General features: G+C 42.3%; 1 protein-coding gene and 1 long non-coding RNA gene across 3 annotated transcripts in view; one reads left to right on the plus strand and one right to left on the minus strand.

The window, feature by feature from the left end:
• Positions 1–1,411: 1,411 nt before the first annotated feature.
• The window catches only part of MYOCD (myocardin), a 101,830-nt gene continuing 85,083 nt past the window's right edge, over positions 1,412–18,158 (plus strand). For both annotated transcript variants that reach the window (XM_025363625.1, XM_025363626.1), the window contains exon 1: positions 1,412–1,763. In XM_025363625.1, coding sequence (XP_025219410.1) covers positions 1,709–1,763 — 55 coding nt within the window. In that variant the 5' untranslated portion in view covers positions 1,412–1,708. The remainder of the gene's footprint in view (positions 1,764–18,158) is intronic.
• The window catches only part of LOC112610268, a 34,151-nt gene continuing 23,075 nt past the window's right edge, over positions 7,083–18,158 (minus strand). The window contains exon 3 of the long non-coding RNA XR_003116300.1: positions 7,083–7,409. This is a non-coding gene — a long non-coding RNA (uncharacterized LOC112610268). The remainder of the gene's footprint in view (positions 7,410–18,158) is intronic.

Genomic DNA, 18,158 nt, shown 5'->3' on the forward strand with positions numbered 1-18,158 from the left:
ATCAGCCTAGAGTCAGGCGCCTAGGCCAGGACTAGATCCCCAAAGGGAACATGGATGGATTGTTCTTCCTCGTCTCTGACACGTCAGCAAGAAGGTGTCTATCCCTGAAGACCTTATTTACGAAAACGACCCACTCAGATCCAGAGAGTAAGCTCAAGGGTTAACCCCTCTAATGTGTTTTCAGCAACAGGGCATGGGGCAGAGGCCGGGACTCAGGACATTAGAGGTTGTCCCCATGAGCTATTGTCACCTCGGGTCTCCATCTGTCACCGACTGATTTTTTAAGGACTCACAGTAGAGACATAGGCAGGCTTGTGTGTAATAGACGACGCCCGGGGCCCACGTGCATATGAAGTTGCAAATAAACCCTAATTATATACGTATATAGAGCGGTTTTTATGTTCTGAGCCACCAACTATTAAACCAGCTTCTTGAGAGATGGGTCTTTGTTTTATTTCATTGATCCATGTGCCTATAACACCCCGGCCAGATGCACAAGTAACTCTGGGTCGGTTACGGAATGGATTTTCCCCTAAGGACAGATTCATTCGTAGGCAGAGTTCTTGAGCCTTCCCAAGCTAAGCCCAATCCCAGGTCTGACTTGCCCCCTGCTCCAGAGCCCCTCCCTATTTAGAGCCCGGTAAGTTTTTCACTCCGACCCAGGTATCTTTTCCCATTCCCTCGGGGTTGTGAGGTGTGAGCGCTGTGTCACAGCTGGATCTCCAGATGCACCGAGTCACATCTGTCTCCCAAAAAAGCATATCCTAGAAAAATGAAAGTCTTTCCATTTTCCCCGTGGAAAGTCATCTAAGTCCCGTATTGGAGCTGCGAGATACAAAATCGTCTCTGCCAGTGCCCTGAGCCCCCTCCAACCCAGGGGAATGCGTGGGCTCCGGTCCGTCGGAAGCTTTTCTTCTGACGGGTCCAGCTTATTTCCAAATTGCCCCGAGCGAGCCGTCCCGCGGGCGCGCACGCCCTTTCGCGCAGCCTTTGAAGCCGGCTGGCGGGAGATTCCGGCCGCTTCCCTTTCGCAGGCAGAAGCCCGGCCGGGGAAGCCCCGGCTGCGCACGCCCATCCCCAGGCCCTCGGAGCTCCCAGCGGCCGCCGCAGCCCCGCGCACCACCTGCAAGCCCCGCGGCGTCGCAGCCCTTCCGTCTTTCCTCTGGGCATCGCTCCTTAGCTCGCGCCCTTCTCCCAGATTCCCGACCCCCGGCCCTGCTCCCGCCCTCTGCGCCTCGGCGGCTGCTGGGCCCGCTGCAAAGAGTTAAGAGCCGGCTCCCGAGACGGCTCCGGCGGCTCCGGGTCCCCAGGCCCAGCTCGCCGCTCCTGATTGGCTGAGCGCCTGTCAGTAGTATAGAGTATCAGATGGCAAAGTTGGGACCTTCATAAAGGCGTGGTGGCGATTCTCCGCAATCGCCGGCAGCCTATGACATCAGCCAGGAACGCCTGGGATGCCGCTGCTCCTGGCCAACCTCCGAGGAGGAGGAGGGTCCCGCCGGCTAAGAGTTAATTAGCCCCGCACTGCGAGGGGGGAGGCGCCAGTTTTCTGGGGACACTGGCTGCCACTCTACTCCTACCCAGGGGAGCTCACGGAGAGTTGGATGAATTCTAGGTTGTTAGCTGCGGTCAGCTGGGCTCCCGGGAGCCTGTTGCTGGTGGAGAACAGGGGGCGCCTGGCCAAGGGACCAGCGGCTTGCTGAGACTCAACATGACACTCCTGGGGTCTGAGCATTCCTTGCTGATTAGGAGCAAGTTCAGATCAGGTAGGGCGAAGGCATTTAGCATTCCTTCTTAAACTTTCCTCTTCTGCAATTCTCAACTCTAGAACTGCTTTCCAATAAATGTTTCAAAGCCTGCCAGGTCTCCCGCAACTTTGTTCCCCAAAAGCACATTGTGGAAGCGAAGAATTTTATTTGACTTTGGGGGCCTTTCGTGTCTTCCGTTGTAAGTGCTTTGGGTGGTTGAGTGTGGTGGTTCATCTGTGAAAAGGCCAATCCTTTTATTTTATTTTATCTTATTTTCTCTGCATCTATGAATAGAAATTTTGGAGGGGTACATTCGGAGGGAGCAACTTTGGAAATGAACAAATAAGGGATTTCAAGTTTGGGAGCTGCGTAGTATCAGTTATAATCGCTGAGAAGATGAACCTGATGTTGTGTGTTAGGTACAGGGGTCACTTAAAATGTAGCTAATCCAAACAAATGTATTTCCCAAAAAAAGTCACTTGGGGGAAGTAAAAATAGCAAATTTGGAGCACACCAAGTATTTAAAATGACATCACTGTAGAAAAAAAAAGAAAGCCCAGTGCCACAAATATTTTTTCCCAAACCATCTGATATTTATAAATAGAGAATTTCCCCTAAAATTTCTGTGTTAGTGGCACATGGAGAAACTTCTCAAAGGACGCTGAGTGGAGGTGAGTGGAAGGGAGAGACGGGAGCTCTGACCGCTTCTCCAGAGGGCTGGTACACGCGCCCATGGAAGGTGTCTGTGTGGGTCTCCACGTTTGGACAAAGCAACACTTGACTTCTGAAGTTATTTTTCAGTAGCTCTGTGTATAGTGTTGATTTTAGAAAACTGGTTAACAACACACTCAATAATGTAGGACTTCTACTTAGATTGATTACTTTTATGAGAACTCCGATGTGAGCATTAGACATAACAGGTGTGAGAAAGATGCTGGCATAGTTTGCTAAGCTAAGTTTTCCTTAGCCCTTCTACATTGGGGCCAACTCAATTGTTTCACTTGGGATGGATGGTTCAAAAAGGAAAAATGTAGATGCTGGAAGGTAAGGTTCATCTATGACTTTCTTAGATGCCCTTGGTTTTTAGACGCCCGTGGGGTCAGCTGGAGATTTTCTTAGGATCTTCACTGTTGACGCAAGTTGAAAACTCAAGAGCTTAGGCGGTCACAAGCCTCACTGCCCCTGAAGCTCTGGGATGAGTCTGCCAGCCACCGGGGTCGGCAGTGGATTAAGTCCTTCCTTTCCTTTTCATGGTGAGGTGAGGCAGTTGATCTGTTAATTAGCTAGAGACCTCACCACTGCTTTGTATTTGGTCAAAACTGTAAGGCAACACTGCCACCTTTCTGAAGAAGAGAGGATGTAGATTTGTTTTGTATGAAGCTGCATTCAAATGCTTACTGGCCAGTTTAAATGTGGAGGGTCTGGTGGTGCTGGCTTTTCTCTAACAGGATTTGGTGATATACTTGATAGTAGACTTGCGAAATGCTCATCAATCTCTCCTTCAGCTAAAGCGCAGTGGAGAGGGAAGACAATGTTTGCAGCACTCCCGACTCCCATCTCAGTGGATTTGTGGAGTCCTGGTGTCTCCTAAGTAGACCCTGAAGACCCTGATCCTAGAGCTTCAGAGAATTCCAGCCTCACTTTTTTTAAAGTTGTGCAGGCCTTTGTGTCATAAGGAAAGGTAGCTTCGGGAAAACATGATATCAAAGCAGACGCGGGCATCCTTAATCCTCCCGTCGTTGATAAACAGGGAATCTGGAGTCTGAGATGCAAGCATTGTTAGTCTCTTGACAGACAGGAGGAAAAAAAACAAGTGGAATGTAAAACTTAGAAAATGTAATGTTTGAATGGTGGTTATTCTTTCCGGAGGGAATTACCCCTACAGCTGTGCCAGCACTGAGGTGGAGGCACGCTAACGAGAGGGTCTCTCCTTAAAAAAACGCCTTTTATTTTGTCACCAACAATGAACAAGGGCCTTGACTTTATTTTGATTTCTCTCTCTCTTTTGCTGTTTTCCCTTCTCCTTCATCATCTTCTTCTCCTCCTCCTCTTTCAGAAACAGCTCAAACTGTAAACTCATAAAACTGTTTCTATCTCACTGTGAATATTTGCTCTGATAGTAGATCGTGGTATTATGTATTCCGTTAAACATATTTCAAAAAATAAATGCAACAGAATGGGTCTGTGATTACAGCAAGAGACTCGCTGTGACAGGGTTTGTTTATAAGTGAGGAGATAACTGCTTTTACTCTCAAATCATCATCGATGTCAACCATGGCCGACCAACTTTCTATAAGCTGTATTTGAGTGACCCCGTGATTAAGGACAAAATTATGCTACAGCAGCAGGAAGCTCTGAAAGTTTACATGTATGAACATGTTTAGTGACATAAACTCATTTGAGAAGCCAAAGGGTGTCCTGGTTGAGTGGGTGGGTCTTGGGGACCAGACTAGCTGGGTTTTTAATAGTCGTCTCTACTTATTAGCTACATGATCCTGAACGTTAGGTAAATTACATAATTCTCTGTGCCTCAACTTGCCTCACCTGAATAATGAGGATGACTATAGGGTCATTGTGAGAATTAAATGTGAAGTAGAGAACTTCGAAAATGCCCAGCCCTCAGAAGGCTCCTACAAAATATTTTTCTATTATTAATATTGAAGTGCAGTTGGACCCCCAGTTGGTCACTTTCTCTAAGTCTCAGTTATCTAATAGGTAAATGCTGAGGTTGGATTAGGCAATGTCTTAGACCCCTTTGGTAACATTTTATCATTCTCTGAAAACATGTAAAAATTGGCTGGGAACAAGTGTAGCTGTGACTGCGCTGTATGGCAATTGTGCATGAAGGAGAGGCAGTTTACATGAATGGAGTCATTTGTGCTGATTTTAAACTAACTGCATTTTTACAGTTTTTAATCTTGTGTTGTTTATTCAATATCTAATCAGTGTCACTATCAGCAGTTCTCTTCAATATCAATCCTTGTGTCCTACAAAACACACAGGGAGGTACGTATGTGTGCCACACACAGACACATACAGCCCTCAGACACAAAGGATTGGAAGTGGAGAGAGAGGTCCGTGAATGGATGTTGCTTCTAAAGAATCGTTGTGTTTCTTTTGCTTCTCTCTCTCTCTCTTTCCCACTTCCCCATCTTAAACCGCCCAAACGGAGGCAAAGTCTGGCAACTGCCATGACCTTGACTCCCACAAATATAAACTTGTTCAGTTTAGCAAATAAAAACACAGAATGCCCAGTTCAGTGTGAATTTCCAAGCAATAATGATTAATTTTTACTATATAGCAGTACTTGGGACATACTTTTCTCTGAAATCCAAATTTCACTGGGCCCTCTGTATTCTTTTTGGCAACCCTACCTACAGTCTGAGTGGTCTTTGATAAACACTTTCTGCTACCCCATCCAATATCCTATCAAGCTCTTGAGATTCTCTGGATTCCCAAGGACTCCTCAAAATGCAAAACTTGTGTTTTAGGCATGAAAGGAGAAAACTCCAAGTGGGGAGGGGGTACCATGAGAATGAACCCTAGGTCCTCTGGAGTACAGCCAGCTTATGGGTGAGGAAGAACGTGGGAGCTTCACCTCCGGTCTCTGGTCGTCTGGGAAGGTGGAAGGTAAGCTCAGCAGGCAGGCCGGTGCACAGGCAGCAGAGTATCCAGGGGTTGTAACTGTAGGTAAAAGAAGGCAAGGAACACGCAAAGCAGGCACCCTTGAGGCTGTGGCTGAACTCAGGTAGTGCGACCCACCCCACTGTGTTCTTCTACTCCAATAGACCCAGGATCAGGCCTCCGGTGCCTGTAACTGGTTGCTTGTCCTTTCAGAGAGGGACATCTCAGCAGGACCCTGCAGTCATCTCTCTCTGTTGTTTCTCTATTCTCCATCCTTCAGACAACCTAAAATGACGACTGATTCCTACTTTAAGCTAAATCCTCAATACCTCTGGCACTGAATTTTCTCTCTCGGGACTTGAGGTTAGCCTAAGAGGTCGGCCCCCGAGATTTTTATCATTATGGACACTATTGAAGACATTTTCACCATGAGCTTGAGAGAAGCCCAGACTATCTACCTTCATTAGCAATTAGTTTTCTAGTTTAGAACAAATAATTTAACCTACAAGAGTGCCTTTCCCATGATCTGTAATATTTATGTATGTATATATAATTTAATTCACCTTTTTAGATCTCATTTTCACCTTCTACAAAATGGAGGGTTTTGACTGGTTCATATTTCAAGTTGTTTTTAGCCGTAAGATTCAATACTTTTCGAAGGGAGTGGCCATAAATATTTTTGTAAATGCTTGATCAAAGCATTACATATGAGAATACAATTTAATGCACCTTTAAAAATGAACATATTTTAATTTCTACATGGAATTTAAAAGTTAAAGGAACATTTGGGGTCTGGCTCAAGCTACCTGCTTCAGACCATTCCTGGCTCCTCAAGTTCAGCTGTATTCAATTCACTCACAGCCCTCACGCCCTTCCCTCACCATCTTAATCACTATAGCAAGAACCGCAACCCCCACCTTCCCTGCCCTAGTTTTATTCATAGCTCTTATCACCATTGGACAGACTAAACTGTTTTACTTGCTTATTTGCTTATTATTTGTCCATAACGGCAGAAATTATTACTTGTTTGTTTGTGTTTGTTTTTTATTTTTTATTCTCTAGCACCTAACACTGCTGGGCACGGAGAAGGTACCCATTAAATATATGTTGAATAAATATGTTTTATTCTTCCTCCAAAGTCTATTCAAAAACATTAAAAGCAAACAATATAGGTTTACTGTTAGGTGTGTGTTTGTGTGTGCTAAAACTGGAACAAAAAGAGAGGAGTGAATATAAATACAAAAGTCAAAGTCATAGCACAGTGGAAGATGCTAAATGAGGAGGTGGGGTGTAGCCCAAAGGTAAGAACCAGGTTATCCCCATTGTTCTTAGGTTAGTCAGTAGTTGTGTCCATGGGTTGTTAAGCAAATTAATTAAACAAAGGCTCAATGACGATGGTGTGACAGTGTGTCATGAACCAAGGATTGTGATTAATTCAATTCTGTGTACTCAAGGTACTTTAAAAAAAAACATATAAATTATTTAAGACCAGGAAGCGTGGCATTTGTCTTTTATCTGCTACAGCATACGACAGAAACAGTTAGCAAGATTGTGTCAAGTTGACTTGAACCAGATTGAATGTGCTCTACTCTAATTGGATTAAATTGAAGAATAACAGAAGCGCAGGGCAGAAGCAAAATGCTCCACCCAGGGTTAGAATTTTACATGCTTCAAAAAAGCCAAACCTGAATAGGAGATGTTGGAACAGACTGTTTTTCGTTTCCTTTATTTTCATCTAATTAGCAAGGCTTCCAGAGCATCTAATGAATGGTGAACGGGTATCCCACATCTCTGTCCAGATCGAGGGGGAGGACCTAGCAGGTGCATTTCACAGGTCTCTGCTTTCCTGGTTCCATTCCTTCTGTCCTGTGGGCCGAGTCACAGTGGGAGCTCATCTGGGACTCTGTGATCTTGGGAACATGTTTATATTCCCAGGGCTCTCTGGGCCTCTCTTTCCATATTGGTAAGATGACTCATGGTCTTCACGTCTTCATACCTCTATGAGGGAAAGATCTTTGTAGAATTATTAAGAGCTTCTTTCTGAAAAGAAAGAAATTAGTGAACCTGTATCCACTATGTGGAAATGGATTACTACTGGATCTGGTGGCATGTGAGTTGCATGAGAGTTCTTGCTTGTGTGTGGAGTAGTTAAAAGTTTTCGATAAACACAAATAGGATTAATAACAACAACAACCACCATTAGCCCAATAATAGTTTGCAGCCTTATGATTTTAGCACTTTGAATTTCTATTTTATTAGGCCGATAATGCTTATATGTTTCAGAATAGCTAGTAAGTCAAGCTTTACTTAACGAGATTTGGATCATTATTCTTAGATAAAACAGAAAGAGGTGTCCAATTTTTGTTAAAATAAAATGTATCATTTATCCCCAGAAATTTAGGATAAATAAAACTGTTTTGTGACTTTTATTTTTCCAGAGCATAGCAAAAGGTTCTCTGGAACCAATGAAGGGAGAATAATGTCCTTCTTCTCTCCTGCTAGTGAGGGAAGATAAGTTCTTTCGTTTCACTGTTGGAGTACTTCTCTTATGAGTACAATCCCTCTGACTGATTGATGTTTGCTATATTCAGCTACCTTAGATCACTAGAGAAGAAGTTGAATTCAAAGTGAATTAAGCCACTGTAATATTGTAAAATGTATGTATTGGGTCCTTCTAGCTCTCACTTAGTTTGTGCAGCAATAATTAATGGATACACGGACCCTCAAATACTTAGTATATGTCTTTATCAGCAATCCCTTCTGACACCTCCATTTGAACTACTGCATTGAGTATCCTCAATTTGTATCTCCTTCCCCTTGGCCTCTTAAGTGGTACAAAGGCATTAATCAATCAGTAGATTCTCATAAAATGTGGTCAAGTAACCCCAGGCAATATCCCCATTTCACAGATGATGTGAAATGACTGGAAAATACTCCATAAACTATTCTGCCTTTTGTATTTCCGGAGACACTCTCTTTAGGAAGCCAATCTTGTTTCCTCCTGACTGCTTGGGCTGGTTTGTCAGTCCTAGGTAAAGTTCCACAAGGAACTTTTTGTTATTTATTGGAGACTTATTGCTCTGTCTGGAGCTTCTAAAAAATGATTCCAAAAAAGTTAAATCCAGAAAATGCTGTTCAACATTAATTGAATGATAGTTCAATTGCTCTCCTCCATACATTTATTTTTATCACTTATGTTCTCTTTCCATCCTTGTCCAGGTGCATAAAGATTTTTACAACGTGATAATCAGAGTATATACATAAGTTTATACTCAGCCTTTTCATCAGTTAGTGTAATAGCATAAATATTTTTCAAGAGGCTGCATAGCAGCATAATTTTTGCTTTAAAGACTGTGTAATATTCCCCCAAGTGAGTGTATAGTAATTTACTATACTATAGTGTATAGTAATATAAACCTTTTCCACTTGTATTGGAAAATTAAGCCAATTATAATCTTTATATTATAAATAACATGACTATGAAAATCTGTATGCATAACACTACTGTGAAATCCTTCATGTAAAGAAAGAAAATATTTTCCTTCCTTTGGATTGTTTTGGAAGCTACTCATTATATTTAGAGTAAATGCCTAAGTGTGGGAATAATGGATTTGAATATTTATAAGCTGTAATGATGGCTAGTGTTTTTGGAGCACTTACAATGTAACAAACTTAACTTTAGGTCTATTTCTATTTGGCGATGAATGCTTGTCCCTACTGTACAACTAACTCAGAGTAACCTTGGGGACTTACCCACTGTTGGCTGGTATCTGATGAGCCTTTCGTACCTTTTCAGTAGAGACTGAAAAGGAAAATGAGTAACAGTTGCCTGATGGCTTTGGAAACTTCCATGTGGTCTGCTATTTAGGGACCACCTGTTACCAAATATGACTCATGCCTCATCAAAAGGGAAGAGAAGAGGACTAGGAGTTACTGAACCTATTATCTGTGGGCATGTTTATCATCTCATTTAATCCTTACAAAAATGTGATTATTCCTATCTTAGAGATGAAGAAGCTGAGGCTCAAAGATGTTAGACAACTTGGAGGCCAGGTATAAACATGTTTGTTCCACTGTCCCATGAAGATTATCTTTATTATAACCTACAGCTCCTTTCTTTCTTGCCCCGCCCCACCCCATAACCATACACATGTACTTGACCCAGTAGATTTCATATGCCTCTTTCTGGGCTACAACTCCAGGCATATACCCAATTACTGCTATCGTCTTTGATTTCCTAAATAGTGATTTATCAAGCTAGTTGTTTCTAGTACTTAACCTATAAATTACTCATGCCATTCCTACAAAGTCCCAGGGGTTTTAATAAAACTTGACTTTTTAAACCTCAGTTTATTTGAGAAAAAAAAATTAAGAAAATTTTGAAAGGCAACAGCAAGAAGAGATTTGCTCTAAGACATCAAACATAGTTATAAAAGAAATATCTAACAGTTAATACCAGAAGTAAAACAATTATTATCAGTGGATCAGAATTGTGTGTATGTGCATGCATATACATATATACATTTATGGATATATGCATAGATTTAACCTCTGATAACAGTGACTGTTCAAATCTACAACAAAATAGGTAATGGATTTGTTGAGAAAATTGACTATCTCTTTGGAAATAAATACTTTGAGATATTTTATAATATACCTTAAAATAAACTCCATATGGATTAAAGAGCTAAGGAAACCTATAAAATATTTGAAGAAAACAGAGGAGAATAATTTTATCATCTCAGAGCAGGACAAGCCTTCCCAAACTTGTGGCCACGGCCAGGTTAGAAATAAAAATGGACATATTTGGTCACTTAAACATTTTAAAACTCCACAGTAAAATATCAAAATAAATTTTAAGTCAAACTGTAAATTGAAAAAATACTTGAAAATATACATGAGACAAAATTATTAAAAGGACTTATATGAACAATAAGATTTAAAGCAAACAACCTAAGGCAACGACAATTCAAGGGGAAAAATAATCAGTCAGCACATGAAATATACTCAACTCACTAGCATTCAAGAAAATGCAAAGTGAAAGATCTAAATACTATTTTTTTTTTTTTTTTGAGACGGAGTCTCACTCTGTTGCCCAGGCAGTGGTGCAGTGGTGCGATCTGGGCTCACTGCAAGCTCCGCCTCCCGGGTTCACGCCATTCTCCTGCCTCAACCTCCCAAGTAGCTGGGACTACCGGCGCCCGCCACCATGTCCGGCTAATTTTTTGTGTTTTTAGTAGAGACAGAGTCACTGTGTTAGCCAGATGGTCTCGATCTCCTGACCTCATGATCTGCTGGCCTCAGCCTCCCAAAGTGCTGGGATTACAGGCATCAGTCACCACGCCTGGACTACTATCTTTTAGAAACTTCAAATTAACAAAATTTTAAAATGTTTATAATATTGAGTATTGAATAAGCATGAAGACACAGATACACCTATCATGTTAGTGAGCAATCCATACTGTAAAGTCTTAACAGATACAATTTTATTACAGTTTATAATGCCTAACCTAAAAAAGATGGAAACAGCATAAACGTCATCTGTAAGGGAATGAGTCATTAAATTACAATATATTCACAGTGTAGAATACAATAAAACACAATGCAAAGCAAAAATAAATGATAAAATTCTATATGGACTGATGTGAAAAGATCTCCAAAACATATACTTAATTTTTTAAAATTCAGGTTATCAAACAATCCGGCAACATATTTTCATTTATGTTTTTTAAAAAGTATTGGCTGGGCGTGGTGGCTCACACCTGTAATCGCAGCACTTTGGGAGGCCAAGGCAGGCGGATCATGAGGTCAGGGGATTGAGACCATCCTGGGTAACACGGTGAAACCCCGTCTCTACTAAAAGTACAAAAAATTAGCCCGGCATTGGTGGTGCCAGCCTGTAGTCCCAGCTACTTGGAAGGCTGAGGCAGGAAAATTAGTTGAACCCAGGAGGCGGAGGTTGCAGTGAGCCGAGATCGCACCACTGCACTCCAGCCTGGGTGACAGAGCGAGACTCCATCTCAAAAAATAAATAAATAAATAAATAGTATTTATATATAAGTACACAGAAAAAAAGTTTCAAAGATATAAGTAGAACTGTTGATTATGGTATCCACAGATACAGAGAGCAAGACCTTATCTTTCCTTTGCCATTTGCATCTTTTAAAATAAAACTGTATTCGTGTCTACCTAATTTTTAAATATGCCTAAAACATAAGAAGAAATTGACATCCTAATAGCGGTGGGGGGGAAAAAAGCATATCTGTAAGTCTTTAATAAAGTAGGCAAAGATTTAAGTGAAGATTTAGAGGATGTGAACACTAAATAATATTTGATGACATATTTTAATCCTCTTACTTGATATAGAATACAATTTTAGACTTAGCACCCTCCCCCTGCACATACACACATGCACACACAGAAAGAAGACCATAAGACAGTAAAAAAAGAAATTTCTTTTAAAAGTTAAAAAACTTTAATCCCAACAAGTTGCGAATTAAAATATACTGAAGGTGCTAAAGCACACGCATGGAAAAAAAACCCTGGAAAGACTCATTCTCAAAATGATTAGCTCTGGGTGGTGAGATTATGAGTAATTTTTAAATTTTCTTACGTTCTTTCTTATATTCTTGATTATGATTATCCAGTATCTCCTATACAGAGTATTATTTGTTTTTTAAGATATGGAGTGATGGGGAGCAGGTTAAGGATACCATATTTGCGTAGCAGCTCAATCAGGAGTTGGCTGAGTCCCTGAGAGGTTTAAATTGTTCTCAAATTCTCATTAATCCTGGATCATGCTCACAACTCAAACTGCAACAAACTACAACAAATGAAACTTGCTTCTCAACTAAGGGACTAAAAACCCACAACTCTGCTATTAATCTTTGTGGGAAAATCTTAATGTATATATGTGGTATAGGTATGCCATCTGGCTGACTTGGTTTCAAATCCTGGCCTCCATCCTTATTGGTCGTATGATATGAATTCGAGTGCATGCCTTCAAGCTCTCAATCTTCTACTTTTCTATGTGTAAATGTGGAAACAAGAATGCCTCCTTCATTGGAAATTTTGGAGGCTTTAGTGGAAAAGTATATAAAAAGTGCTTGACATAGTGCAGGGATGTGCTGATGTACTCGATAAATGGTAGCAATTTTATCCACACATGAATATTAATTATATTTTAATTCACACTATGCGGCCATAAAAAAGAACGAGATCATGTTCTTTGCAGAGACATGAATGGAGCTGGAGGCCATTATCCTTAGCAAACTAACGCAAGAACAGACAACCAGATACCACATGTTCTCACTTACAAGTGGGAGTTCAATGATGAGAACACACGGACCCACAGAGGGGAACGATACATACTGGGGCCTGTTGGAGGGTGGAGGGTGGGATGAGGGAGAGAATCAGAAAAAATAACTAATGGGTACTAGGCTCAATACCTCGGTGATGAAATAATCTGTACAACGAACCACCATAACACACGTTTACCTATGTAACAAACCTGCACATCCTGCACATGTGCCCCTAAACTTAAAAGTTAAAAAAAGTGTATATTATCATATCAATGTTTATATCAATATGCTATGATATGTTAATTTACAATGTTTTAAAGTGATCTGTTATAATAAGATATCATATTGATTCTAAATTAACAATGAATTTCTCATGAATTTCTCTTAAGATTCGCTGCCCAGTTATTATCATTTCTCTTTTTTTTTTTTTTTTTTTTTGAGATGGAGTCTCACTCTGTCCCCAGGCTGGAGTACAGTGGCACTATCTCGGCTCACTGCAACCTCTGCCTCGCAGGTTCCAGCGATTCTCCTGCCTCAGCCTCCCGAGTAGCTGGGAGTACAGGCGTGCACCACCATGTCCGGCTAATTTTTGTATTTTTAGTAGAGGCGGGGTTTCACCCTGTTGTCCAGGATGGTCTCGATCTCCTGACCTCGTGATTTGCCTGCCTCAGCCTCCCAAAGTGCTGATATTACAGGCGTGTGCCACCGTGCCCAGCCTATCATTTCTTTTTACCCCAGATTGTGCTTGAGAGTTATGAAGCTAATTATTGTCGTTATATAACTTATATTGTATTTTGCAGAGTGTTTTATATATCTATCATCATTTATTTTTTTCCTTTCAAAAAAAAACTGAAAAGGCATAATAATTATACTTATTCTCCAGTGAGGTGTGGTTTTATTCTGGATCTGGTCCTTTGATGCCTCTGAAGACAGTGCCAAGCCTTGTCTGGGTCTCAGCAAGATCACTACATGCTATGAGGACCAGCAAAGGCTCATGGCTGAGCCCAGATCCTCTTCTCTGATAATTGAGAATGCTGTTCTGTCTAAATATAAAACCAAAGAGAGAGAGCTGGAGAGAGCTCTAGAGAACAAAGTTTTGAGGATAGACAGCTGGGGGCAGGCTTCCAAATTATAGCACCTCATCTTTCTTTGATGTATTCAACTCTCTTCCCCACCAAAAAAGATCATATTCATTAATATTTTTATTTATTATTATTATTATTATTATTATTATTATTATTATTTGAGACTGAGTCTCACTCTGTCGCCGAGGCTGGAGTGCACTGGCGCGATCTCGGCTCACTGCAACCTCTGCCTCCCGAATTCACGCCATTCTCCTGCCTCAGGCTCCCGAGTAGCTGGGATTACAGGCATGCGTCGCCATGCCTAGCTAATGTTTGGTTTGTTGTTGTTGTTGTTTTTGTTGTTGTTTGAGATGGAGTCTCTCTCTGTTGCCCAAACTGGAGTGCAGTGGCGCCATCTCGGCTCACTGCAAGCTCCGCTTCCCGGGTTCACGCCATTCTCCTGCCTCAGCCTCCCGAGTAGCTGGGACTACAGGCGCCCGCCACCACGCCCGGCTAATTTTTTGTATTTTTTTAGTAGAGACGGGGTTTCACCGTGTTAGCCAAGATGGTTTCGATCTCCTGACCTCGTGATATTTTTCTACCAATTCTGTAAGATGACAAGTTTGATTGTACACATGACGTTACTGAGTTTCCAGAGACATTAAGAAATTGGCCCAAGGTCACCCAGTAGATTCAGAACTAGAACTCTCATTTCAGGGCTTACAAAATCAAATTTACCACATGGTCCCCCAGAGAAATGGGCAGCCCAGGGGAACGCAGGTTTTTCAGATAGGCAGATACCTGGCGTTTAACCCATTTCCTCTCTCAACCTAACAGTCCGTCTGCTTAAAGCTTTTATTTTATTTTATTTATTTTTTTTTTAAACATGGTAGCCATCTGCACTGGCTTCAAGATTGAAAGAATGAGATGAGAAGGAGAGATGGAAAATTCAGCAAGTGTAACTCAGGGTTGGCTGGGAGAGGAGGAGAGAATGAGGCATAGGGATAGCAAAGGAATCCTTGGCTTAGCAGAAATGCAGCCTTCACAAAGGATTGTGTTCTTAACACATAGATTAGAACCTGGCACTAGAGAACGTCCCAGAGACAGAAAGTATTCTCAAGCGTCATGTTTCGTTGTTTCAAAACCTTGTGTCTAACGGTAGAGCCAGGATTATTTTCTAACATTTAAAGAATGGTTCATAGACCTATATTTAGATATATGTATAAGCATATGTTTGTATATGATATATAACATATATATAGTATGAGAGAGTTAAGGATTTATCTTTGAAGATGCTCTTTGCAATGATATATATGCTACAGTAAAACTGAGGGAAACCTGGAGATGCTTAACAAAAAGAAAATATTTAAATACATCAAAAATGGGATTTACCATGCGCGTTAAATATGGTGTTTTCAAAGGATCATGAGATGCAAAGCTGTTTACAATGCAAGAAGGAGGTTTCAGAGTTGCATGTGATACAATCCCAATTCTTGAGAACTTGTAGGGTAGGTAGGTGCCTTTTTATATCCATGCTCAGGCATATGAATCAGAAGAAAAAAGGCAAAGTATTAGCAGATGCTGCTTATCACTGCAGACTTGAATTCCTATTAATTTTGCCTTTCATCTTGAAACTTTTATACATTTTTCAAATTTTCTATAATGAACATGCACTTGTTTTATAGTCAGAAAAGGTAATATATGCTTTAAACGCTATAATAGAATAGTATATATCACAAGCTTAACTTAGGCTCTCAAAAGAACTTAAACCTATATTCAAGAACCACAGCCCCATGGAATGAAGACTCTTTATTTTAGAAGAACTGCTTTGCCTCATAAAATACACCCTTTCTTCCAAACTCTAATTCCCCTAACTCTTATTCAGCTACTTAGTGGATACCCACGGTTAACCTCATTAATCTTCATATGGTAATTTACTAGGGCTAAAGGGCTCTTAATTTGACCACTATAATTACCCTAGAGGTGAGTATAATGATGTCCCTCTTACAGGGATGGGAAACTAAGGTACAGTAAGGGGAATGACCTGCCCAAATTTACACGTACAGTATGGTGAAGCAGCACTTGAACTCAGATCTCCTGGCACTAAATCTTGTGGCCTCTCTCGATGAACGAGCGAACACCAGAAGGCATAAATCTGAGTCCCTTTGTCTCAGGCATCTCTGCAGCAATAGCTTTCAAGGAACACGGGTCAAATGGCAGGTCCTTTTCCCGGAGGCCCCTCCCGCCGGCCCCGGGCGTGTGTGCACGCTGTCTGCTTAATTCGCTCATGGCTCTGTGCCACAGAATACATAAACAAGTGGGGAAAGCCTCAGAGAGGAATCTTGGTGCCCAAATGGAGCAATTTGTCTTCTGCAATTATTGTTTGAAATTGTTTATGTCAGTTGCTGAGTTTCTGTTCTGTACTTTAGGGACCTGTTTGTGATGGAAGGAAAATTTCCCCGCCGCGGAACAGCCATGCTAGCTGGACACTTGCAGTGACAGTGTTGTCAGCTCCTTCCCAGTCCTCCCTGACTTAGAGAGGGGTTTGATGAGGTTCCCTACACCCCAACAGAGCACCCCAGGAACTCTCTGATGCTCACATGCCTGCTGCATGTGCTAACTAATTTAATCCTTACAACAATCCTGTAAGGAGGTACCGTTGTTCCAGTCCTCCCATCCATAGAAGAAGAAACCAAGCCCCCAGCACTGAAGGAACTGTCACAAAATCCCATGCCTTGTAAATGGAAAAGCTGGGGCTTGGTCTCACGCACCTTTGGTTTGTAAGTCCATGCTTGTGACTGCTACCCTGTACTGCTTCTCACAAGCACCCAAACCAGTCAGAGCTGGCTTGAGCCATCTGACTTTGCCATCCCATCCTCCCAGTGAGCATGTGGACTGTGAATTCTGCCCTCTAAGTGACATCGTAAGCCCCGAGGCATTTCCACTTGAGGTTTTTGTTCCCTATTCCTCTAGTGTCTTATTTTAACATGAAAGCCTGAAGCTCACAAACCTGGCAGCTTTGTGAGTGAGAGAGAATTCCTTTTGAGGCATGAATTAGTCTTCTTCAAATGTTTTGACAAGCTGAGAGTGTGGTGCTTAGGGAAAGAATAGCTTCGCAGTGTTCGTGTGAACAGACACCTTGCTAAAACAACTTGAGCCCATGCATGAGGCTCAATCATTGAAATCACAAATCACTGCATGGTAATTCTGAGACCAAGCATTTTGGCTTTCAGTATTCTCTTGGTTTTGACTCGCCAAATGCCCAGCACTAGATGCTGGCCTGAATTCACGTCTCTTAATCTCCCTAAAGGAAGCAGAGCCAGGACATCCCTTAGGATGAAGAAAGAACAGTGTGTGCCTGGTCTCAGCCCCCCTGCTTGAGTGCTCTCCTGTAAGGGTCACTGAGGCCAGCCCAGCACCCGCCAGAGCACACCTTGTTCCTTGAGACCATCAAGGGCTACCTCAGTGACCTGATCATCATTTTCACCTCCTCCTCTCTGGGTACTCCCTGCAGTAGATGAGCAAACAGTCGGGCCTCTGTTATTCTTGGTCAGTGAATACAACAAACAACAGCACGCAGGGCAACATTTGGCTAGGGAACAGTTATCATCGGTACCTGGAATCAGAAGGCAAGGAGCAGAGTGTACTCAGGCATTAGCACTCCACACAAAAATAATCCCTGGCTCTCAGCCTTGTTTGGGAAACGTGGCCAGAATTGGGGCAAGACCAATGCGGATAACCGGGTCTCTCATTTCACCTTCTCCCAGCATTCTGTCAGCCACCCTCTTCATTTTACCGGGAAATTTGATGCTTCTGTATGCCAAGGAGGAACATGTTGGACCCACAGGTGACACGGGCCACTGGTGAGGAAGAGTGGCTTTGTCCTAGAGTCAGATAATGCCAGGCAAAGAAAAGAATTTGGTGGTGAACCACACATAGGAAGAGAACAGGAGAGTTCTATCTATGATATGTGCCACACAGTATCAGCTTCCAGCTCTGGAGGAGACCAGAAGCCTCTGATGGTGGTCCTGCTTGTTACTTTCCAGGAAATCATTCATCAGCCAACAGCTTTCCCAAAGACCTATGCCTGGTAGTGTCCTTGAAGGCAATAATGTCAAGGTCAAAGATTACATATGGGCCGGGCGCGGTGGCTCAAGCCTGTAATCCCAGCACTTTGGGAGGCCGAGACGGGCGGATCACGAGGTCAGGAGATCGAGACCATCCTGGTTAATACGGTGAAACCCCGTCTCTACTAAAAAGTACAAAAAACTAGCCGGGCGAGGTGGGGGGCGCCTGTAGTCCCAGCTACTTGGGAGGCTGAGGCAGGAGAATGGCGTGAACCCGGGAGGCGGAGCTTGCAGTGAGCTGAGATCTGGCCACTGCACTCCAGCCTGGGCGACAGAGCGAGACTCCGTCTCAAAAAA

Source organism: Theropithecus gelada, chromosome 16 (assembly GCF_003255815.1).
Source record: "Theropithecus gelada isolate Dixy chromosome 16, Tgel_1.0, whole genome shotgun sequence".
Lineage (NCBI taxonomy): Eukaryota > Metazoa > Chordata > Mammalia > Primates > Cercopithecidae > Theropithecus > Theropithecus gelada.